This window comes from Lissotriton vulgaris, chromosome 5 (genome assembly GCF_964263255.1).
Source record: "Lissotriton vulgaris chromosome 5, aLisVul1.2, whole genome shotgun sequence".
NCBI classification, from domain to species: Eukaryota; Metazoa; Chordata; class Amphibia; order Caudata; family Salamandridae; genus Lissotriton; species Lissotriton vulgaris.
This window is the reverse complement of record NC_141693.1, coordinates 1,052,838,749-1,052,857,160: the sequence shown is the minus strand read 5'-3', so window position 1 is coordinate 1,052,857,160 and position 18,412 is coordinate 1,052,838,749. Positions and strand designations below refer to the sequence as shown.

At 44.5% G+C, this 18,412-nt stretch overlaps 1 protein-coding gene across 1 annotated transcript in view; it reads left to right on the top strand.

Annotated features, from left to right (window-relative positions):
• ARL3 (ARF like GTPase 3) overlaps window positions 1-10,348 on the top strand; it is a 145,347-nt gene extending 134,999 nt beyond the window's left edge. Inside the window, exon 7 of the mRNA XM_086919573.1 lies at window positions 6,887-10,348. Coding sequence (XP_086775699.1) covers window positions 6,887-6,934 — 48 coding nt within the window. The 3' untranslated portion in view covers window positions 6,935-10,348. The remainder of the gene's footprint in view (window positions 1-6,886) is intronic.
• The last annotated feature ends 8,064 nt before the right edge of the window (window positions 10,349-18,412 follow it).

The window sequence follows — 18,412 nt, the reverse complement described above, 5'->3', positions numbered from 1 at the left end:
GATCCGTCGCATTTTCTCAATGTGATGTTTGGCATGTTGAGTCTGCATGCCTTTAATTTGGACATCCGTCATCAATATGCTCAGGCACCCTTCGTGCCCTTGATGCCAATGGCGGACATGGCAGTTTCCGACTCCAAGGTTTTTGACGCCAATACCACAGTCTCCGGCACCATCTGGTGTTGGGCCGTTATCTTCTCGACTTCGAGCAGCGCCGTTGCCCACTTCGCCGGTGCCGATTGTGTCCGGCGCCACCGACCCCAATCCTGAAAATGCATTCAAGGTAAGAAGCCCAAAGGCTGCTGAAGGAAGAGGAATACCAGCAGGATGAGGAGGAAGAAGGAGAAATCCACGTTTATGAATTTGAGGGGCTTCGGGAGGCCAGTGGTTTAGACCATTCCCTGGAGTGGGAGCTTTCATCGCCAAAGGTCTTACCTTCACAGGATTTTGCAGCATACCATGCTGTCATCGAGAATGCTGCTGAAGTTTTGAACCTTCAGCTACCCACAGCTGAGATCAGGCCAAATATCCTTACTGAGGTGTTGCATTCACAATATTGTGTTGTACAACGTCTACTGCCTTTTATTGAGTCTTGAGCCGATTCTGGAGGCATGCAGAAACCCTTATCTGCCCCTGCTGTTTCAAGGACTATGGAAAGAAGGTATAAGCCTGCTCCTGCTGGTCCTGCCTTTCTTACTGCCCATCCTTCGCCAGAAAGCTTGTTCTAAGCAATCGGCTAGGTCGTTCCCCACAACTCCGGGGGACAGGGACACTTAGAAATTGGAGCAGTCTGCCAAGAAGGTTTTCTCCTCTGCAAATGTGGCGTTCAAGTCAACTAATGCCACATGCTTGTTGGGGAGGTACATCCATGCTTAATGGACTCGGCTAAACAGTTTGTTCTTAAGTTACCAGAGAAGGACCGTGGTTCTTTTTTGGAAGTTTTGGCAGACACGCAGGATGTAGTCCATAAGGTAATCCTGTCTTGTCTGGATACTACAGATTCAGTAGCCATGGTGATGGGTTCCTCCGTAGCTACCAGGAGGCATGGCTGGCTCAGGTCTTCGGGGTTCTCTCCGGATCTGCAGGCTACTCTTCTTGATCTGCCACTTGGTGGGTCCGGACTCTTCGGTGCAAAAGCGGATTCGGCTCTAAAGCGTTTCAAAGACCAAGCTACTGCAAAATCCTTAGGACTGCAGTCCCAACCTAAGGGTAATGGATAATATGAGGTACTGAGGTTTTGGGAAGATGGCTTCCATTCGAGGCCGTCCAGCAGCCTCCACAACAGGAGCAGAACCCTCTGTACAGAAGAAAGGGTAGAGGCCGTCTGCGGGGGCCTCTCGGCAACTCTCCTTCTCCTTTTTCCTCCCCTGTCCCCACCACTGGTGCCACGGGAAAGAAGCTCTAGATCTACTATCTTGGAGAATGTTGGTCCCGTAGGGGGTTGGGAGTCACATTTTCGACAGGATTGGAAATCTGTTACATCAGACCGTTTGGGTTTTGAATCTTGTGGAAAATGGGTATGCCCTACCCTTCTGAGAGTTTCCATCTCCTTACCCTCCTCGCCAGTGCTAGTGTTCAGAGGACCATTTCCTACTCCTGCAGCAGGAGGTACATACTTTACTACAGAAAGGTGCGATAGAGGTGGTTCCAGAGCTGGAAAGGGGTCAGGGATGCGTTTCCTGTTATTTCCTAATCCCCCAAGAAGGACAGAAGGTTAAGACATCCTAGACCTCAGGGTCTTGAATTTTTGCCTCAATCAGGAAAAGTTCAAGATGTTGTCCCTAGCTCAGGTTCTTCTGGCGATGCAGCAAGAAGACTGGATTGTGTCAATCGATTTGCAGGATGCATATTTTCACATTCTCACTGTGAAGTCGCATCGGAAGTATCTCAGTTTTACCGTAGGGTCTCTGCACTACCAGTTTGCGGTCCTCCCGTTCGGCCTTACTTCCGCGCCTCGGGTCTTCACAAAGGTGATGGCGGTGGTGTCAGTTCATCTCAGAAGGTCATGGATTCCTGTTTTTCCCTTTCTGGATGACTGGCTGTTCAAAGCAAAGTCGCCAGAGTTGGTGTTGCATTATGTGCAGGTAACAACACAGCTGTTGTTTGACTTGGGCTTCTCAAATGTTACCCAAATCTCACCTGGTGCCCTCTCAGCGCAACCTGTTCATAGGGGCAGTACTGGACACTACTGTGTGCGAGCTTTCCCGCCTCCGAAGAGGATTCTCGACATTCAGGAGATGATTCCTTTGTTTCACAATGGAGCTGTTGTTCCAGTCCTGAAGGTGTTACACCTGCTCGGTCTGTTCACATCCTGCCTACTATTGGTCAACCATGCACGCTGGCACATGAGGGCACTCCAGTGGTGCCTCCGAAGGCAGTGGTATTAGCACAATGGAATTCTCGGGGAGATGGTCAGAATCTCCAGAGACACTGCAGCGGAACTGTCTTGGTGGGCTGTGCAAGGTAACCTGTCTCATGGGAGGCCCTTTCAACTTTCTCCAACGGTGGCCACAGTGATAATGGATGCCTCCACTCTAGGGTGGGGTGCTCATCTGGGGGATCTGGAGATCAAGGGTCTTTGGTCTCAGGAGGAGAGGTTGCTCCACCTCAACCTTCTGGAATTGCGGGCAATAAGTTTGGCTCTCATGGCTTTCCTTTCCACCCTTCGCGGTCAGTCGGTTCAAGTCCTCACGGACAACACTACCGCAATGTGGTACATAAACAGAGAGGCGGAGGGTTGTATTGTCTCTACAGTGAGGCTTTGCGACTCTCATCCTGAGCTCAGGATAATCCGATTTGTTTATTTTCAAATCATCTGGCCGCGGTGCTGAACGTGCTATGCTGATAGTCTCTGTCGGCAATTCTCGGCCCGTCACAATGGGAGGCTTCATCCGGAGGTGGTCCATCATATATTCAATATGTGGGGCTTTCCTCAATTGAATTGGGGCTCACAACTCCATTATTCGTTACCGCCCATACCCTTGATTCCTAAAGTTCTGAGGAAGACTCGCCAAGATCGAGCCTAAGTTATATTGATCGACCCGGATTGGCCAAGAAGGGTGAGGTACACAGACCTTCTTGACCTCTCATCGCATCCTCCGCTCAGTCTCCCTCTCAGGGCAGATCTCCTCTTGAAGTCACAGGGGCAGGTTCTACGCGCCCACCTCCAGAGCCTGCACCTTCATGCCTGGAGATTGAGCGGGGCAATCCGAGTTCTTGCTCTCTCCCACCGGATGTGGTGGATGTTATTTTATCATCCAGGAGATACTCCACCAAATCTGTCTATTCTTGTAGATGAGCCAGGTTTGTGAAGTGGTGAGGAGAGAGGTCCATTGATCCTTTGAAGGCCAATTTATCGGCTGTACCTTATTTTTCACTTTTTTGGCCCAGCAAGGTTGTGCTGTGGCGACAGTTAAGGGCTACTTGCCGGACTTCCTTTGTTTGCCGGACCAGCCGTCTTTATTTAAGTCCCCCATTGTTATACAGTTCATTAAGGGCCTCACCAATAGGTTTCCTCCCACTCCCTTCATAATGCCTCCATGGGATTTGAATTCAATTCCTACATTTCTGATGGGGTTTACTTTTGAGCCTCTTCATAGTTGTCCTTTTGAGGCTGCTTTCTTTTAAGGCTATTTTTCTGGAGGCTATTACCTCGGCCAGGAGGGTCAGTGAGCTGCAGGTTCTTAGTTCTAAGCCCCCTTTCCCTACTGTCCATGCAGACAAGATGGTTCTTAGGACCAGGGCTGCTTTCCTGCTTAGGAGGTTTCTCCTTTACACCTGGGACAGTCTATTACATTGCTTACCTTCTATCCTCCTCCTCGCCCTTCCAAGCAGGAGGAGAGAATTCTCCGCCTGGACCCTCGAAGGGCAGTCAGCTTCTATCTGGACAGAACCAAAGACTCCAGGTTGGACGACCAGCTCTTCGTTGGCTTTGTGGGGAAGATGAAGGGCAAAGCCGTCCACAAGAGAACACTATCCAGGTGGATCATTTTGTGCGCCCTGGCCAAGAAGTTTCCCCCTAAAGGTATCAAAGTTCATTCTACTAGAGCAAAGTCTTCCACATCTGCTTTGGCTAGAGGTGTCCCTGTAGTGGATATTTGTAGGGCTGTAACATGGGGCCTCCCTCCACACTTTTGCTAAGCATTATTGCTTGGATTCTAAAGTGAGGAGGGATGGTCACTTTGCATGTTCTGTGCCGCAGGACTTTTTGGTATGAGTAGGTGGACACCCTCCTCCGGGAGCGGGACTGCTGTTGGATTCAATTCAAAAGCTGAGGAATCCCCAGGCAGATGTATCTATCAGAAGAACAAGTTACTTATCTTCAGTAACGCTTTTTCTGGTGGATATAATATCTGCCTGTGGATTTCTCACTGACCCACCCTCCTCCCCGTTGTCCACCTTTGTATACCTAAAACATCATTGTTTGACATGGATGTTTTCCTATGTCTTTTGCTTGCCATACTGTTGGTTGTTAGGAAATGCTTTGTTTCTGTAGCTTTTCCTCTTTAACTATATACTGTGTGTATTTGTGTATATATTGTATACTTTGTTGACTCCATTTATGTTGTCGGACCACCATTTCGCCTCGGCACAGGAAAAATGGGTGGAACTGACGTCAGCATGCCGACGAGGTCTTTTTATGGCTCCGGTGACGTCATGCGGAGTCACGAGCAGAGATGTGCCATGGTGACGTCCTCGTCGACGTGGGAGAGCTAAGAAAACGTTTCCATGGATTGCTGGTGCAGGGGTAATTCAAATGATGAGGGAATCCACAGGCAGATACTGTATCCACCAGAAAAAGCGTTACTGAAGGTAAGTAACATGTTCTTATAGGCTATGGTAATGTTATGTCCTGCTTTGTTATGGTACCTTGGGAATCCTACGTCAACTGGGAATGAGTCAAGCATGTGAATCTATGCAAGATGCCAATACTCGAGAACTACAATTGCAGGTTAGTAACTTATGATACCTACGATGGTTGACATTATAAACCTAAGGCTGGAGGTCAATTGGTTTGTAAACGTCACCAGACCACCTAGATATTTTTTCTGGGAGTGTGCACATTCTGATTTTTACACAGTTTAGTTCAGTTATTGTTGGACTATACAGGTAGATTTTAACGTTTCTTTAAGTTTAGTGAACACTGAGCCCTGATTGCCAGTAGAATGTTGAGGTCTTGTTTTTTTCATAATGAGGATACTGATTAAACAAGGAGCAATGGTAACGGTTAGAGTCCTTTCGGGCTCTCATTTCAACACTATGTCATGCTTGGAGTTTATTTAGTTGATGTCCAGGAAATCAATCTTATTGGACAGTATGCCAATTTCATTTTAATTATACAGTTTCCACAACCTTTGGAAACTGTATCCAGGGATGTCACCCATGTAAAATAAAGGCTTTTTAAAACCACTGTTTCTGGAAAAAAAAGCTCCTGGTATGTTGCCTGCCTAAAATCATTAAGTTCCTCCTCTTCTGATAAGGGGCTCTCCTATCTGAAACACCAGTCTGAAAACTATATAGCACGACCAAAACAAAAGTGTATTTTATTCCTGTATTAGAAAAGCACCTTTCTTTTACAGTTATTATTTTGGTCTCTGTTACAATTTGCGAAGTGTTTTATAATCCTACTATACTAAAGACGTTAATTGCTGTTGCAGATTGGTGCTGCATCAGGCCCTCAAAAATGGAAAAAGGATCTAGTTCATTAAAGTTTGGTTATAGACATTTCAAGAAAAAGTGTACATACTTAAAAAAAATATTTTTTTTCTATTTTTGTACATTTATTTGAAAAGCATATTATCATAAACCTGGTTTCAATCATTTTTTATATTAATAAAAATATTTTTATGATCCCTTTGCATTTACGGAGTTAAAACGAAGTTTCATGTAATTTAGTAATGGCAGAGAACCTATAAATTAAAGTATTCGTTATTGGTAAGTACCTTATTCCATTTATAATTTAAATTCTGTGTTTGGATGTGACTTCAAATTGTGTATACAGTGTGTAACAAAAAGGTATTTCAAACAAAGTAATGAAAATTTTAGCTGAGAAAGGGGTGCTCATTTATGTGAATTAAGAGGAAGCAGCTCTCAGCCTTAACGTTTTAGTAAATGAAATGACTTTGTCATGAACTAGACTGCTACAGGATCACTCAGACTGTGTGTTGGTTTGTAATGGCTTACTAAGAAAGTACAATAGATTATAGACCAAAGGTTGGACCACATCAAATATTCTCTTTGGTCGTGAATCAATACACTTTAAGATGCTTATTATCTAAAACACTGCACAATACAATACAGAAAAGTATAGGTTTATGAACCAGGTTTAGTCCTGGAACAAAGCAAATACAAATAGAAGAAGGTATAATTACAAAGCAATGCAAAGAGAACGTTAATAGTGAAATTACTTCCTTTGAAGTGACAATAATAGTGAGTCACCAAAATTGGGTGAAGAGTAAAGCCATGCATGTATTTGTGCATGTGAGTGAAAGTCCTGAACCAGATAGAAGACCAGGAGGAGATAACTAGCAAAGTCTGGAAGGATTATTTTGAAGAAGTCAAAATTAGAAGCAGTGGCTGACAACCAGCTGTAATAATAGTTCTCAAGTTCAGAACATACCGGTTTGTTGAAGAGAAAATCATGAGACTAAAAGTCTGCCTGGAACTAAGCCTGAGAGTTTCAGTTCGCCTTTGAGGTAGCACATGATGAAACCTTGTGCGGACAGGACAGAGCATTTTTTATTGTCATTGTGAGCCTTTGATCCTGCATTTAAAAGACAGTTGTACCACTACACATTTCATGATTATCAAAATCTCTTTGTTTCAAAATAAAATGATGCTGAGTTTTTTTTTTTACCTAATCAAACTTATTTGTCTGTTATATTTATAGGATGGCATGAACTGGGTGTGCAAAAATGTCAATGCAAAGAAGAAATAACGGTGTGTCAATGACAACTAGAAGAGCAGAAGAAGAGGACCAAGGTCCAAAGATCACATTTGCTGCTTTCCCCTCAGTTTATTGTCATCGATATCAAGCTACCACAGTTTCTAAAAGAAGCGGGAGCATACATTAATACTATCTTTTCTCTATCTAAAAACCCTAATTGAACTCAACTATGCCTGTTAAAATAGACATTGACCCTGGCAGGCGGAAGTGACTGAGTACAAAAATGACTTGAACACTACATTCCATGAATAAATTAAGTCTCTTTCTTTCACATAAACACAAGGAAGTGTGACATGATTGTGTCCACCATATGTATATGTGCAGAGTTGATCTGTAAAACAGTTGTATTCACTCGGTCCCCTTTTTGAGTGTCCTCTTTACTCTGCTAGTTGTGCTTTGTTTGCCAATAAGGTGGACAAAATGAATTGATTGCAGGGGCTTAACGCACCTTGTGTTAGACCTCTTAAGGGAGAATTTGGTTAAACTGAGCCCATGTATCTAATGGAAGTCCGGTTTCAAAAAGCTACTGAATGCAGTCAGTGGGAACATTGAAAGCGTGTATGCGTGCGTGCGTGTGTGTGTAACCTATCCCTTGAGATAGTTTGAAAAAAATGTATTTTTTAATTGATTCTAGAAAACAGGTATAGCCTGTACTTTAATGCTTTCCTTGTATTGTTATTTATTCCACTTATGACAAAGTTTAAAGTGTTCCCATATTTTCAACAACACTAAATAAAGTATGTATGCTTTCATTTCGTGGCCCATGCTTTCAAGCGCCAGTTCAGACCCTTTACTTATGCACTCTGATAATTTACTCCAGTTCTGAACAAAAGTAGCCTTGAAAAAGTTCCCCTTTTTCAAAACCTTTTTGGTGTATTCATCAACTCTTTGTCACTATCCCTGCAGCGTGATGAATGCAAATTTCAGTGGTTCAATATTTTCTAAAGCAGTAGGAACATGTCCAATGAAATTAATTTTGAGAAGTGAAAAAAACTAATTCCGAAGCTGTCCATAAAGCAGAAGTTAAAACATATTTTAAAATACTATTTAAGTATCCACCAAAGCATAGGACGAGGAAAAGCAGTCCCATGCTGCCTTTTTTTGTGAACTAGGCAATTAATTTGAATGATCACTGGGCTTACAAAATAATTAACGTATCCACTAAATTAATTTAGCAGTTATGTCTCTTAGTACTTCAGTTCATCTCTTTATAATCTAGTGACTGTTACTTCAACACTTGTTGGTCATACTTTACGGATATAATTATCAGTGAATTCTTTACAAACACTACATATAAAAAAGCCAGAGTGTGAATATAAGCAAAATTAGACATATAAAAAGAAACTACAGAAATTACAAGTTCATAAATTAAATCCACAGTAGTTTTATTCTGAGACAGTGAAAGGTTCCAAACTTTTTTTAAAGGACAAACTATGTGTAACTCTTTTTCTCTTGGTGTGAAATATTGTCATTGTCAAATTGCTAAAACTAAAAACTGCAATGCTCTGATAAAAAAGGCATAATTAACAACCAAGACTGAACATTTACACATCATTATTTGGATACACATTGCGTTCCAAAGAAGAAATACATTTATTATACCTTTTAAGTTAGCCATTCTCCATTATTGAAACCTGCCTAATGGGGCAATCGTATGAGCAGAGCTTAGACATTCAAATAATGGGATTTCAAGGAATGAGGTAAATATACTGCATATTAGCAATACACAATGTGTCTAGAACATTTTTAGTGAAGATCTGTAAAAGATTTTGATTGCGTTCACAGGTTTCCTTGTTGCGTAACTAGTTGTTTGTATTATTGTTTTTTAAAATTAAAGACTGTTTTTAGAACCCCCAATGGAGCCAGAAAACAGAAATGTCCTTGGTAGGAAAACTACGGCCTTCCTATTTAGTAACTCCCAGAGTTGGCTGGACACCATGAGATTTTGAAGATTGCAGACCTCCCTCCGCTCTGCCGGGTGCAATATATTTGCTCGAAACATGCGCTTATGATCTGCCATAAATAAATGTCTAAGAGTTGCGCTACTACTTTCCTTTTTGAAAACTATGAATCTGGCAAGGCAGATGTTTACAACAAAATCTGGAACGAATTGCAAGCGATTCCTGATGCTGCCATTCAGGACTGGCCAACTTACTTCATTCCTCGCCCAAGTGCAACAAAATCCCTCCCCCCCCGCCCCGCCACACACAGGTAACTTTGGAATTGAACAAATAAATAAATAAATTCATGTTCAAAATCAGCTGAATGCATAACAGTTAGAATGCAGGTTGTTGTGATGCCGATAAAGGCGGCGATTACTTTACTGCAAGGCATGTACTTTCTAATTTGTTGAAGGCGATACACTGTTTCAAAGGTAAGGTTTTAATTTGACAATATTAAACACATTCAATGCCATGCGTATAGTGATAGGTATATCTCTGAAATTGTCATTATTCTTCTAATTTTGCTCCCAAATTCTATTTGCAATTTTGCAGGTTACTTCGGGGATAAAATGTAGCAGAGCACCTAATAAAATAAGGCTAGAATAATTTCCTGTAGGGACCTTCTCTGAACCTCACATTGGTGTATCGGTCCATAAAACAGCATGGCATTCCATTAAGCAGCTTAAAATATTTTACATTTTAGACAGAAAAGTCTGTTAAAGTAGTCAAATATTTGCACTGCTACAAATTGACTATGAATTTTCAGTAAATAGCATAGGGACTATTTCATCACAATCTATTTATTTAACACAGCAAATTCAAAGGATTCGTTGGTTAGGATGCAGAATGCCTACATGGTGTACTACAAACTGTAGAGTGGTCTTTATTTTTTAACATTGGATTTGTATAAAATATCTAATGGGGAGTCTTACTGCAATTTGCCACATGTACCCAAATCATTTTCAGTACAATTTTCCCAATATATATGGAACGATTATGAGGTAAAAGGTATTAAATGCTTTGAGCAGGTAAAATAAATACTTGGTGTAGAAGATTCAGGCGGGAGCCCCAGTAGAAGTAGTGTATATTATGTGGTCTAAAGCATTTTACGTTGTCTAGCTGTCTGTTTCTATTCATCTTTTTTTTTTTTTTACAAAGAGAAACAGTACATTGATATTCTAGCTTTTGGTCAAATAAACCTGTGAGCATTCATGTAGCTTTATTTCTCGATTCATTTCGTCCCAAAGAGGAAGTTACCTATTGTATAACTTTATTTGCGTTACAGAAATCTGGCTCCAATGTCTATTTTGTTTCTTCAATAAAGCAGCTTTTTATGGTCTATTTGAAAGTTGATAAAAGGAATATGTGGTATATTGTCATACTGTAAAGCTTGATGTACATGTTGATTGTATTTGTCAAAACAATTATAAAAAATAAAATTTAGAAGAAATACAATCTTAAATGAAAATCTCTGTATGTTATTTCTAGTAACAGCAGTAAACAATTTAACGTCGGAGGAGGACATTCACAAAGGCATCAAGTATGTCTTTTAGTACTGCTTTATTAGTATGGCAAACACTCAAAGGTGCAGTTTAAAGTCCTGTATCTTGTGTGTAGTTCACTTTCAAGAGTGCATCATAGTTGTCAATGGCGGAGTGGCGGGAGAAGGGGGGAGTATCTTCTACAAAAAAGGAGGAGGACGGGAAAATTAAGAAGGAACCTATGCTTAGGAAAGGAAATGCGCATACAAAAATACCCTTAAAGGTAGTTAATCAATCGAATAGTCTTTATACCATCTTATCAAAATAGATTTTAAAAGATAAGCAAATAAAAATGTACATGGTTAAATAGTAGACAAAAAATATATGTTAAGTCATTCAAAAATTAATTAAAAACAGGGCATTAAATAATAACAATTAAAACCAGGGCATAAAATACTTTGTTATATGGCAAACAAGTAATTTAGAACAACATAGTCCTCCTCTGGCCTAAAATACATTTTAAGAAACAGCCAACATCAAAACAACTGTCAAGGTCATTAAGTTGTTGTAAAAAGAGTAAGGCAGCCCTATACTTGGTGAACTTGTAGTTGTGCAGCAATGGCAATAAATATTAGCTAGCATAAGGAATAGTATTAGCAGAAAAAAGACGAAGTGCAACAATGTTTGAGGTGATTACTCATCACACCGACAGGAACATATATTGGTAGAGGAGCATTTTCCTTGAGGGAAGCACAACATCCAATGAATAGATCCTAGCCTGAACTGACTCAATATCGTTTGGCACATAGACATTCTGAACAGACAACACATATGGTTCAGTCCCACTAGTTGTCTGGATCAGACAATATTCATCTTACAGTGGGCTTCATAAAACAATCAACCCAAATGTCTTTTTTTGTGAGGTGTTCAGGTTTTCCAAACACATAGGGACAACACAAGGCTTAGGTTGTTTCCCTAATATACTTTACACAGAAGTATACTACAATAATGCCCATGTCTACTCCAGTAGTACTAATGTCAACCAGTCTGATTAACTCCAGCCAAGCCTTGCAGAAAATCACACAACAGGCAATTCTAATGACCATTGAACTTTGCTGCCCTCAACAATACCCACACATCAAGAGCCTCATCCTAATTTCTAAGTCTTTATACATACCCAACCCCCAGGCATTCAAAGCTTTGCCCTATTAATGGAATCATTGCCATGGGGAAGCAGCCATTAACATATTGGTAATTCCTTCCTTCTGCATTAAAAACGATTCTGCCTTGAGGAAACTCATTTTGCTGTGGATAGCACCAGTTATCAATTATGTCCTGTTTCCCCATACTTCAGTGTCCCAGCTTACTCCGTGAGGACAGTGACAGACCCAGTCGGAATCCTACAGCTCTGCAGCCGTGAATGAAAATAGAGAAGGACAAGATGCCTGACCAATTTTGGTTGAGATGCATAGTCCATTGGAAATATATTTTTGATTTGCAAATTAATTTGGTACCGTTTGACAGTGTGTACATTTACTGACTAGCTTGCATATTCGTTTTAAGACGTAGCCTTGCAAATTCCATACAGATTTGTCCAATCAGGGCAAATAATTTGGGAGGGTTATTATGTTTCCATTTTTAACTCCTATAATACTTTTTCATGACCTCTACAGTAAAAATTGCTGACCTGATTTACTCCAAGCTTGGTATGACAATTGAACTTACTTAGAGCAGATCATTTTTAGATCCGTTCATAACTAAGCCAAAGAAAGTCCGTAAAAAGGAGGTTATGTTTGTTCAGGATACTAATAATAATAATAATAATAATATGGATTTATAGAGCACCTAGTTACACCCTAACGGTGTGTCCCCGTGCTTAAACCTGACCAATCTAAGTGAAAACCCAGGAACTGAGACTGAGAAAGCCCAAGTAGGCACTAGGCGAAGCTGAAGAGTCAGGTTTTCAATTTATTCCTAAACAGTGTTTCAGAGGGTTCGGCTCTTATCAGTGATGGGAGGGAATACCAAACCTAGGTCGCTAGGAAAGAGAAGGAACGTGCCCCCAGTCTGGCCCTAAAGACCTTGGATATTTGCTCAAAATTGGCCTCTCAAATAGCATAGCGGCGTGTAGGGGTGTATCAAAGTACCTAGGTATGTAGGACCTTTCTGGGAAAAGATCTTGAAACAAACACGCCTTAAAGCTTATCTTTTCCAGCGGCAGCTAGTGAAGAGTAGCCAGAGCCGCTGTTGCCGATGCTTTTCTAGGGAGGTTGAGGAACAGGCGGGTCTCTGCATTTTTCACTTTTTGCAGTTCTCAGGCTACCTTTGATTGCTCCTAGATAAAGAGCATTGCAGAAGTCAAATTGGGACGTTATCAGAGCATGATTTACCGTTTTGCATAGTTCAATAGAGAACAGGTCCAGTTGTTCTTAACATTTTATGATTGCCAATGCATTTTCCTGCCAGGGGCGTAACACAGGCCCCCGCAGCCCCCGCGTTGTGGGGGGGGGGGCGAAGCCCCCGCGTCGCGGGGTGCCCCATGCTCCTGATGCCCCTCACCTAGAAGAGCAAGCAAACCTCTGCGCATGCACGACCTACTCATTAATTAAATGGTGCGCCGTGCGCACACGAGCAAGGGGTTTAACACAGGCCCCCCGCAGCCCCCGGGCTACTTTGGGGGTGGGGGGGGTGGGATGTGAGTGCTCCAGGGGGCCCCTCACTCAGCGGAGGCGGAGCCAGAGCCAGCAAGCCTCTTCTTGAATTAACTGGTGTGCACAGTGCACGCCCGTGCTGTCTCTAAATTAAATGGTGCGCCTGTCCGCCGGCCCCCGGCCGGGCCTTTGAGGTTTTTAATACTTTGTGCCTGGCCCGCAGATGTCTCCACGTCTGCGCGTCTTCAGGGTGGGGCTGGTGACGAAGGCCATACAGTCATGCGCAAGCGCATTTAAAATACAATTGCGCCTGACGAACGAGCGAGCAACTAATGGTGAGGCATCCCGGGACCATCCCAGCCAGACTACTGAGAAAGACTTGCGGCGCCCCCCGGCCATAATTTAATTATTACTAGCCCCTGCCTGGCTAGCCTTGCCCGTTTGTGCTGCCTGCCCGCTCGTGCCTGCCACTGAAGCTGCAGGCCAGGCTTCAGAGTCAGGTGAGTCTGTTCGAGCCGAGGCAGGGGTCCGTGGTAGCGAGGAGTCTCAGTGGGTGGTATGAGATCATAATTTGGGGCATTATGGTGGGGGCCCAGCCAGGAATAAAAATAAATCGTAATATTTAGGCGGAGAGGGTGGTATCCTGTTTGCCATCCAGTTCCTGGCTCAGGACTAAATCACCCGGCTCCTTTCTGATTATTGTCAAAAGGCAACTTTATTCAGAGAGCACGCTGGGTGCACTCATGAATATCCTTTTGTTTCTTCCTGCACAAACTAATATGCCATAACAGTATTCTAGCAGTTCTAAACTAACTCGTCCCACACCCCTAAACAGTTCCCACCGCCCAATGAACTGCTTACCTTTAACTTGAGCCTTTCTTTTTATTTATTTTTTTTATTTTTGGTAAACCTTTGTCAGTAGCACAGTTACAATCGCAGGCACGATACCATCACAGTCGGCCAGTAAATCAAAGGCGGTCAAAGCAAATCAATTAAGCAGCTAGCAAAGCAGCATTCCGCCACCCAAACGCCCCGTTGTAACTCAGGATAATGTCCGTACCAAATTGGCACCAGGATTAATGAGGTTTCTCTTAACTCCGGTACACAATTATCAGGATAGTCAATAAGCTATACATTCCGCCCCCCAACACAGCAGGTGCCCGCCTCAACACAAAACTTTATAAAAACATCCCCCCTTGCAATTCGCACCACCAGAACGTACGGAGAGTAGCCCGTTACTTGGTCCTAACAAAGACGAAAAAAAGAGAAGTGGAGAAAAGCTGAAAGAAACAGAAGAGAAAAAGAGGCCCTAGAAACAGAAAAAGGAAAGACATTATTACCCCCCCCCCCGCAAACCCCCCACCCTGCACCCCTGCCTCCGGCTACGGCCTCCCCCTTAGCAGCGTGCCTGTCGCCCAATGTGAACCCGAAATATAGGAGAGAAGAGAAGTATAAAGAAGAAAAAACGTAGTGGGGGGGCTCCCAGTTCAGGCCCCCGGCCCCCCCCTCCCCGGCGTAGTGCACGTCTAAAATGGCGTCGCCGCTGAATACTCAGAACACTCACCGATATAATGTAACAATCGACGCGCCAGAACACCCAGGCACCCAACCTCGATGGTGACCCTCTCCCTTAGCAGCCCAGAAAAACGATCCTCCCCCCGCAGCCCCGGCACACCCGGTCGAAACAATGCTGTGTCCCAGTCCAAACCTTTCGTCGCCATTTAATCAAAGTAGTGAAGGTACAATAATAATGAATGTCCAGGGGAAGACAGGAGATCTTGCAGTGTCCTAGAGCACAACACATTCCTGGAGCCGTCCGCCACCCTCGACAGCCTCCCGATCAGCCATGCAGGTACAGGTCAGTACAAATAGTCAGTCAGCGCAGTTTGAGTAGCATGGCGACGTCAACCGCTGGTGAGAAGGCAGCACTGGAGTCACCCCATGTTTCACATCAACGGAGTTCCCGATGATTCCATGCGCTGGGGAGGCAGGCACCGTTCCGAAGAAACCTTCCGTAGCGATCAGGGAGGTCTCACAGACCAATTCACACTTGCCAGCATCATACAAAGATGTACAAAAAACACCCGTCCGGGCCCTACCACGAACTGAAGGGGGAGTCACTGAGCCGTAGGCACCCGGAAAAAGTGTCAGCATCACATGCACTCGTGACACCGCAAACGTCGGGGTCCAAGTTCACAATTGATATTGCCGTTGCATCAGGGTGGGTATCCAAACCCCCTGCTCCTCGCCAGGTGTGCATCGCCGTCTGTGCCGGTGGGAGCGGCTCTGCAGGGACGACGCCATCAATCGGGGCCCACAGCATAAGTGCCGCCGGAGCCCTCACACAAGCCGCAATTTTGTCGACTATCAGGGCGTCTCTCCAGTTGCAGACGGTGTAACTGCCGCCCCAGCCTTCGATCCGGTGGTCCCACACATTTCGCACTGTGCATCCGAGCGATGCCAAATCATAACACATTGGCTGGCTCCGAACCCCGAAACACGGACACAGTCTACTGCAGCCGATGTGCTTTCATCTCCGTCAGGGAAACAAAGAGCGATGCCGCAGTCCTCCATCAGCGAGGCAGCAATCAAGGGAGGAGGGAGGGTCCATGCAGCACGGGGAACCGGCACTCCACTGCAAGAGCAGGGGCTCCTCTCGGGGCAAGATAAACGCCCCAGCGGGTGTCTGGCGCCACTCAGGTCCTCCTGGCCGATGTTGTTGTGCCCATGGCGGCAGTGACCTCACGCGAGGCCCCGGCTCCGGGACCCGCGCAGGCCCCGGCTCCGGGACCCGCGCAGGCCCCGCCGACCGAAGGGCACATCTCCGCTCGGAGAGCCGCCGGAGTCTAACTTGAGCCTTTCAATGTTATTCCTGGCTCAGGCTTGTCTGAGCTTTCTGCTGCCGGCTCTGCTTTCCCTCTTTGGTTGCTTGCCCGCTTTTGGACCAATCTGGCCATCCTTTCCCTCCCTTCCTCGGTCATTACATTCTATTGTTCTCTTTCCTGTTACTACTGATCTCACCTTTAGTATCCTTTAAACAGCCACCAGAAGAGCCCCTCACCCGAGGTGGTACTCCCCGCTCAACCTGTCACTCCTGTTACCCATCCATTTCCTCACCCATGCCTCCAGAGTTTCTTTCATCAGTGCCACATACATCCTATTCGGCATCTGAGATAAATGTACCCGATCATGTCTAACCAACTGCGGGCATTCATACACTATGTCCCAGCTCCTTCTCGCTCGCTAATACCCTGATTCTGTTCTGACCATCTACCTCTTGTCCCGGTTGATGGCTGCCTTTCTTTGCGCCACTCCTCAAACCCTTCCAGCAGCAACTGAGTCCAAAAAACGCAGTTTCCGACCAAAACTCCCTTAGTTTACCACTGTACCCTTTATCAACTCCAAACCCGTAATCTGCACCAGATCATTTCCCCTTCATGAATCAGCAAAGTCTCTGCTCATTACCATTTTCCACGAAGTTCCCATGAGAACAGCATCAACTGCCCGCACCACATTCCTCCAAGGTCCATAGTTACATCATACTTCCACTTCATCCCTCTCCAAAGCCAGCTGTGCTCCATCTCTTATGCACTCCACCTCCACTACACCCCACTTACAATAGAGCGGCCGCAGATCCACACTTCCTTTTTTCTGCCTGCTGCTCAGATCCCAACCTGCCAAATAAAAAAAAAAAACCTTCAGCACCGTTGAACCTGCGCCAGAAATGGGCATATCCCCCACATACAGTTGCATTTCTACCATCCCAGGCTATGTAGTTCATGAACCCCAAGCTTCCCTTAAATCCTTCTGTGACCCCTTTGAAGTGAATGTCGTGTATGTTTCCCATGCCTGCTTTCATGGGGCCAAGGGGAGCTCCTACTGGTGCTCATTGCCCTTAACTACTGCCTCTCGTCATTCATCACTCTGGTGCAAACTCCTCATTCCGGATGTATTCTTCGTCCCATCAGAGAACATCATCCCGCTGCTAGGTGGGTTGGGGATGTTCACTCCTTCAGGAGTGGGCCCCCATCTTGGACCTTGTGTAGCATGATTTACCTGAACCTGAACCAAACACGGCGTTGCATGTCATCTTGTAGTTCAGACTCACCTCTGAATGTTTGAGCTGGCCCTAGAGGTCATTGCTGAATAGTTGATTTTCACCTCTTTTGTGACTTTCAATGTATTGCTGCAACTTCTCATCCTGATTGATGGTTAAGGGCAAGGAAGTAGTCTGCAAAATAAAATACCCCCCACTTTGAACCAGCTCTGCAATGATACTTAGTAAAGCTGAGTATAGCGCAGACAAGCCCGAGCTTCAGGGAGTCCCCTCAGCACAGTACTCAGGCCTGAGAGCTCCGGAATAAATCCGCAGCAGGGGCCCCTCCGTGCACCTTGCAGGGGGGACCCCTCCAACTTTCGTTACGCACTTGTTTCCTGCCACCCTACTGATCTGGGTTTCGAAGAAGAGATCGGGATCGAACCACACTCCTAGGTTTTTAACTTTCGGCTTGGATTCTGGGATCTGCCCCAGTGCATCATGCCACCAAGCAGATGACCATATAAATGGAGCCTTGCCTGTGATTATGATCTCAGTTTTATTGCAGTTTAGCTTCAAGCAGCTATCAGCCATCCACGAGGCAAGTTCCACCAGGCAAGATTTGAACTCATGCGCTTGACCGTCCTCCTCCTTAGAGAGGCTTACAATCATTGAGTGTCGTCAGCATATGGCATTAATTTGACATTGTGTGTCTCAATGAGGTCTGCGAGGGGACGAATGTAAATATTGAATAGAGTAGGGTTAAGGATGGAGCCCTGGGAAACTCCTTGAGGAATAGTCAGTGTCTCAGAAGTGACAGGTCTCTGGGCGACTTGAAATGTGCAATTGGACACAAAAGAAATAAGCCATCTTATCTCAAGGCCACCAACATCCCATTCCTCCAGTCTCTGAATCAGGAGGCTGTGAAATACGGTGTTGAAGGCTGTGCTCCGATCAAGCAGAATTAAGGCTGAGATGAGACCAGTATCCGCATTGTGTCCTAAAGTTTCAGTCTCAAGTAGTAAGGAAGATTCTGTTTAATGAGCAGCCCAGAAACCCGATTGTGAAGGCTTACGTAGCTCTTTTTCTTCGATTAAGTGCGTTAACTGATTATTAACATGTTTTTCAAGATTTTTAGGAAAGAAGGGCAGGAGTGAGATGGGTCTTAAATTGTCCAGGATCATAGGCTTAAGGGTGACTTTTTATGCGAATGGGGTGCACGGTAGCATGCTTCCATTTCTGGGGTGCACACACCAAGTGGACAGACATCATAAGTAGTTCTCTAAGGTGGGGAAGAATGGGGAGCATGCCTAAATTGGGAATTGTAGGCAGGCCCGGTTCCAGAGGGGCCCCCGATT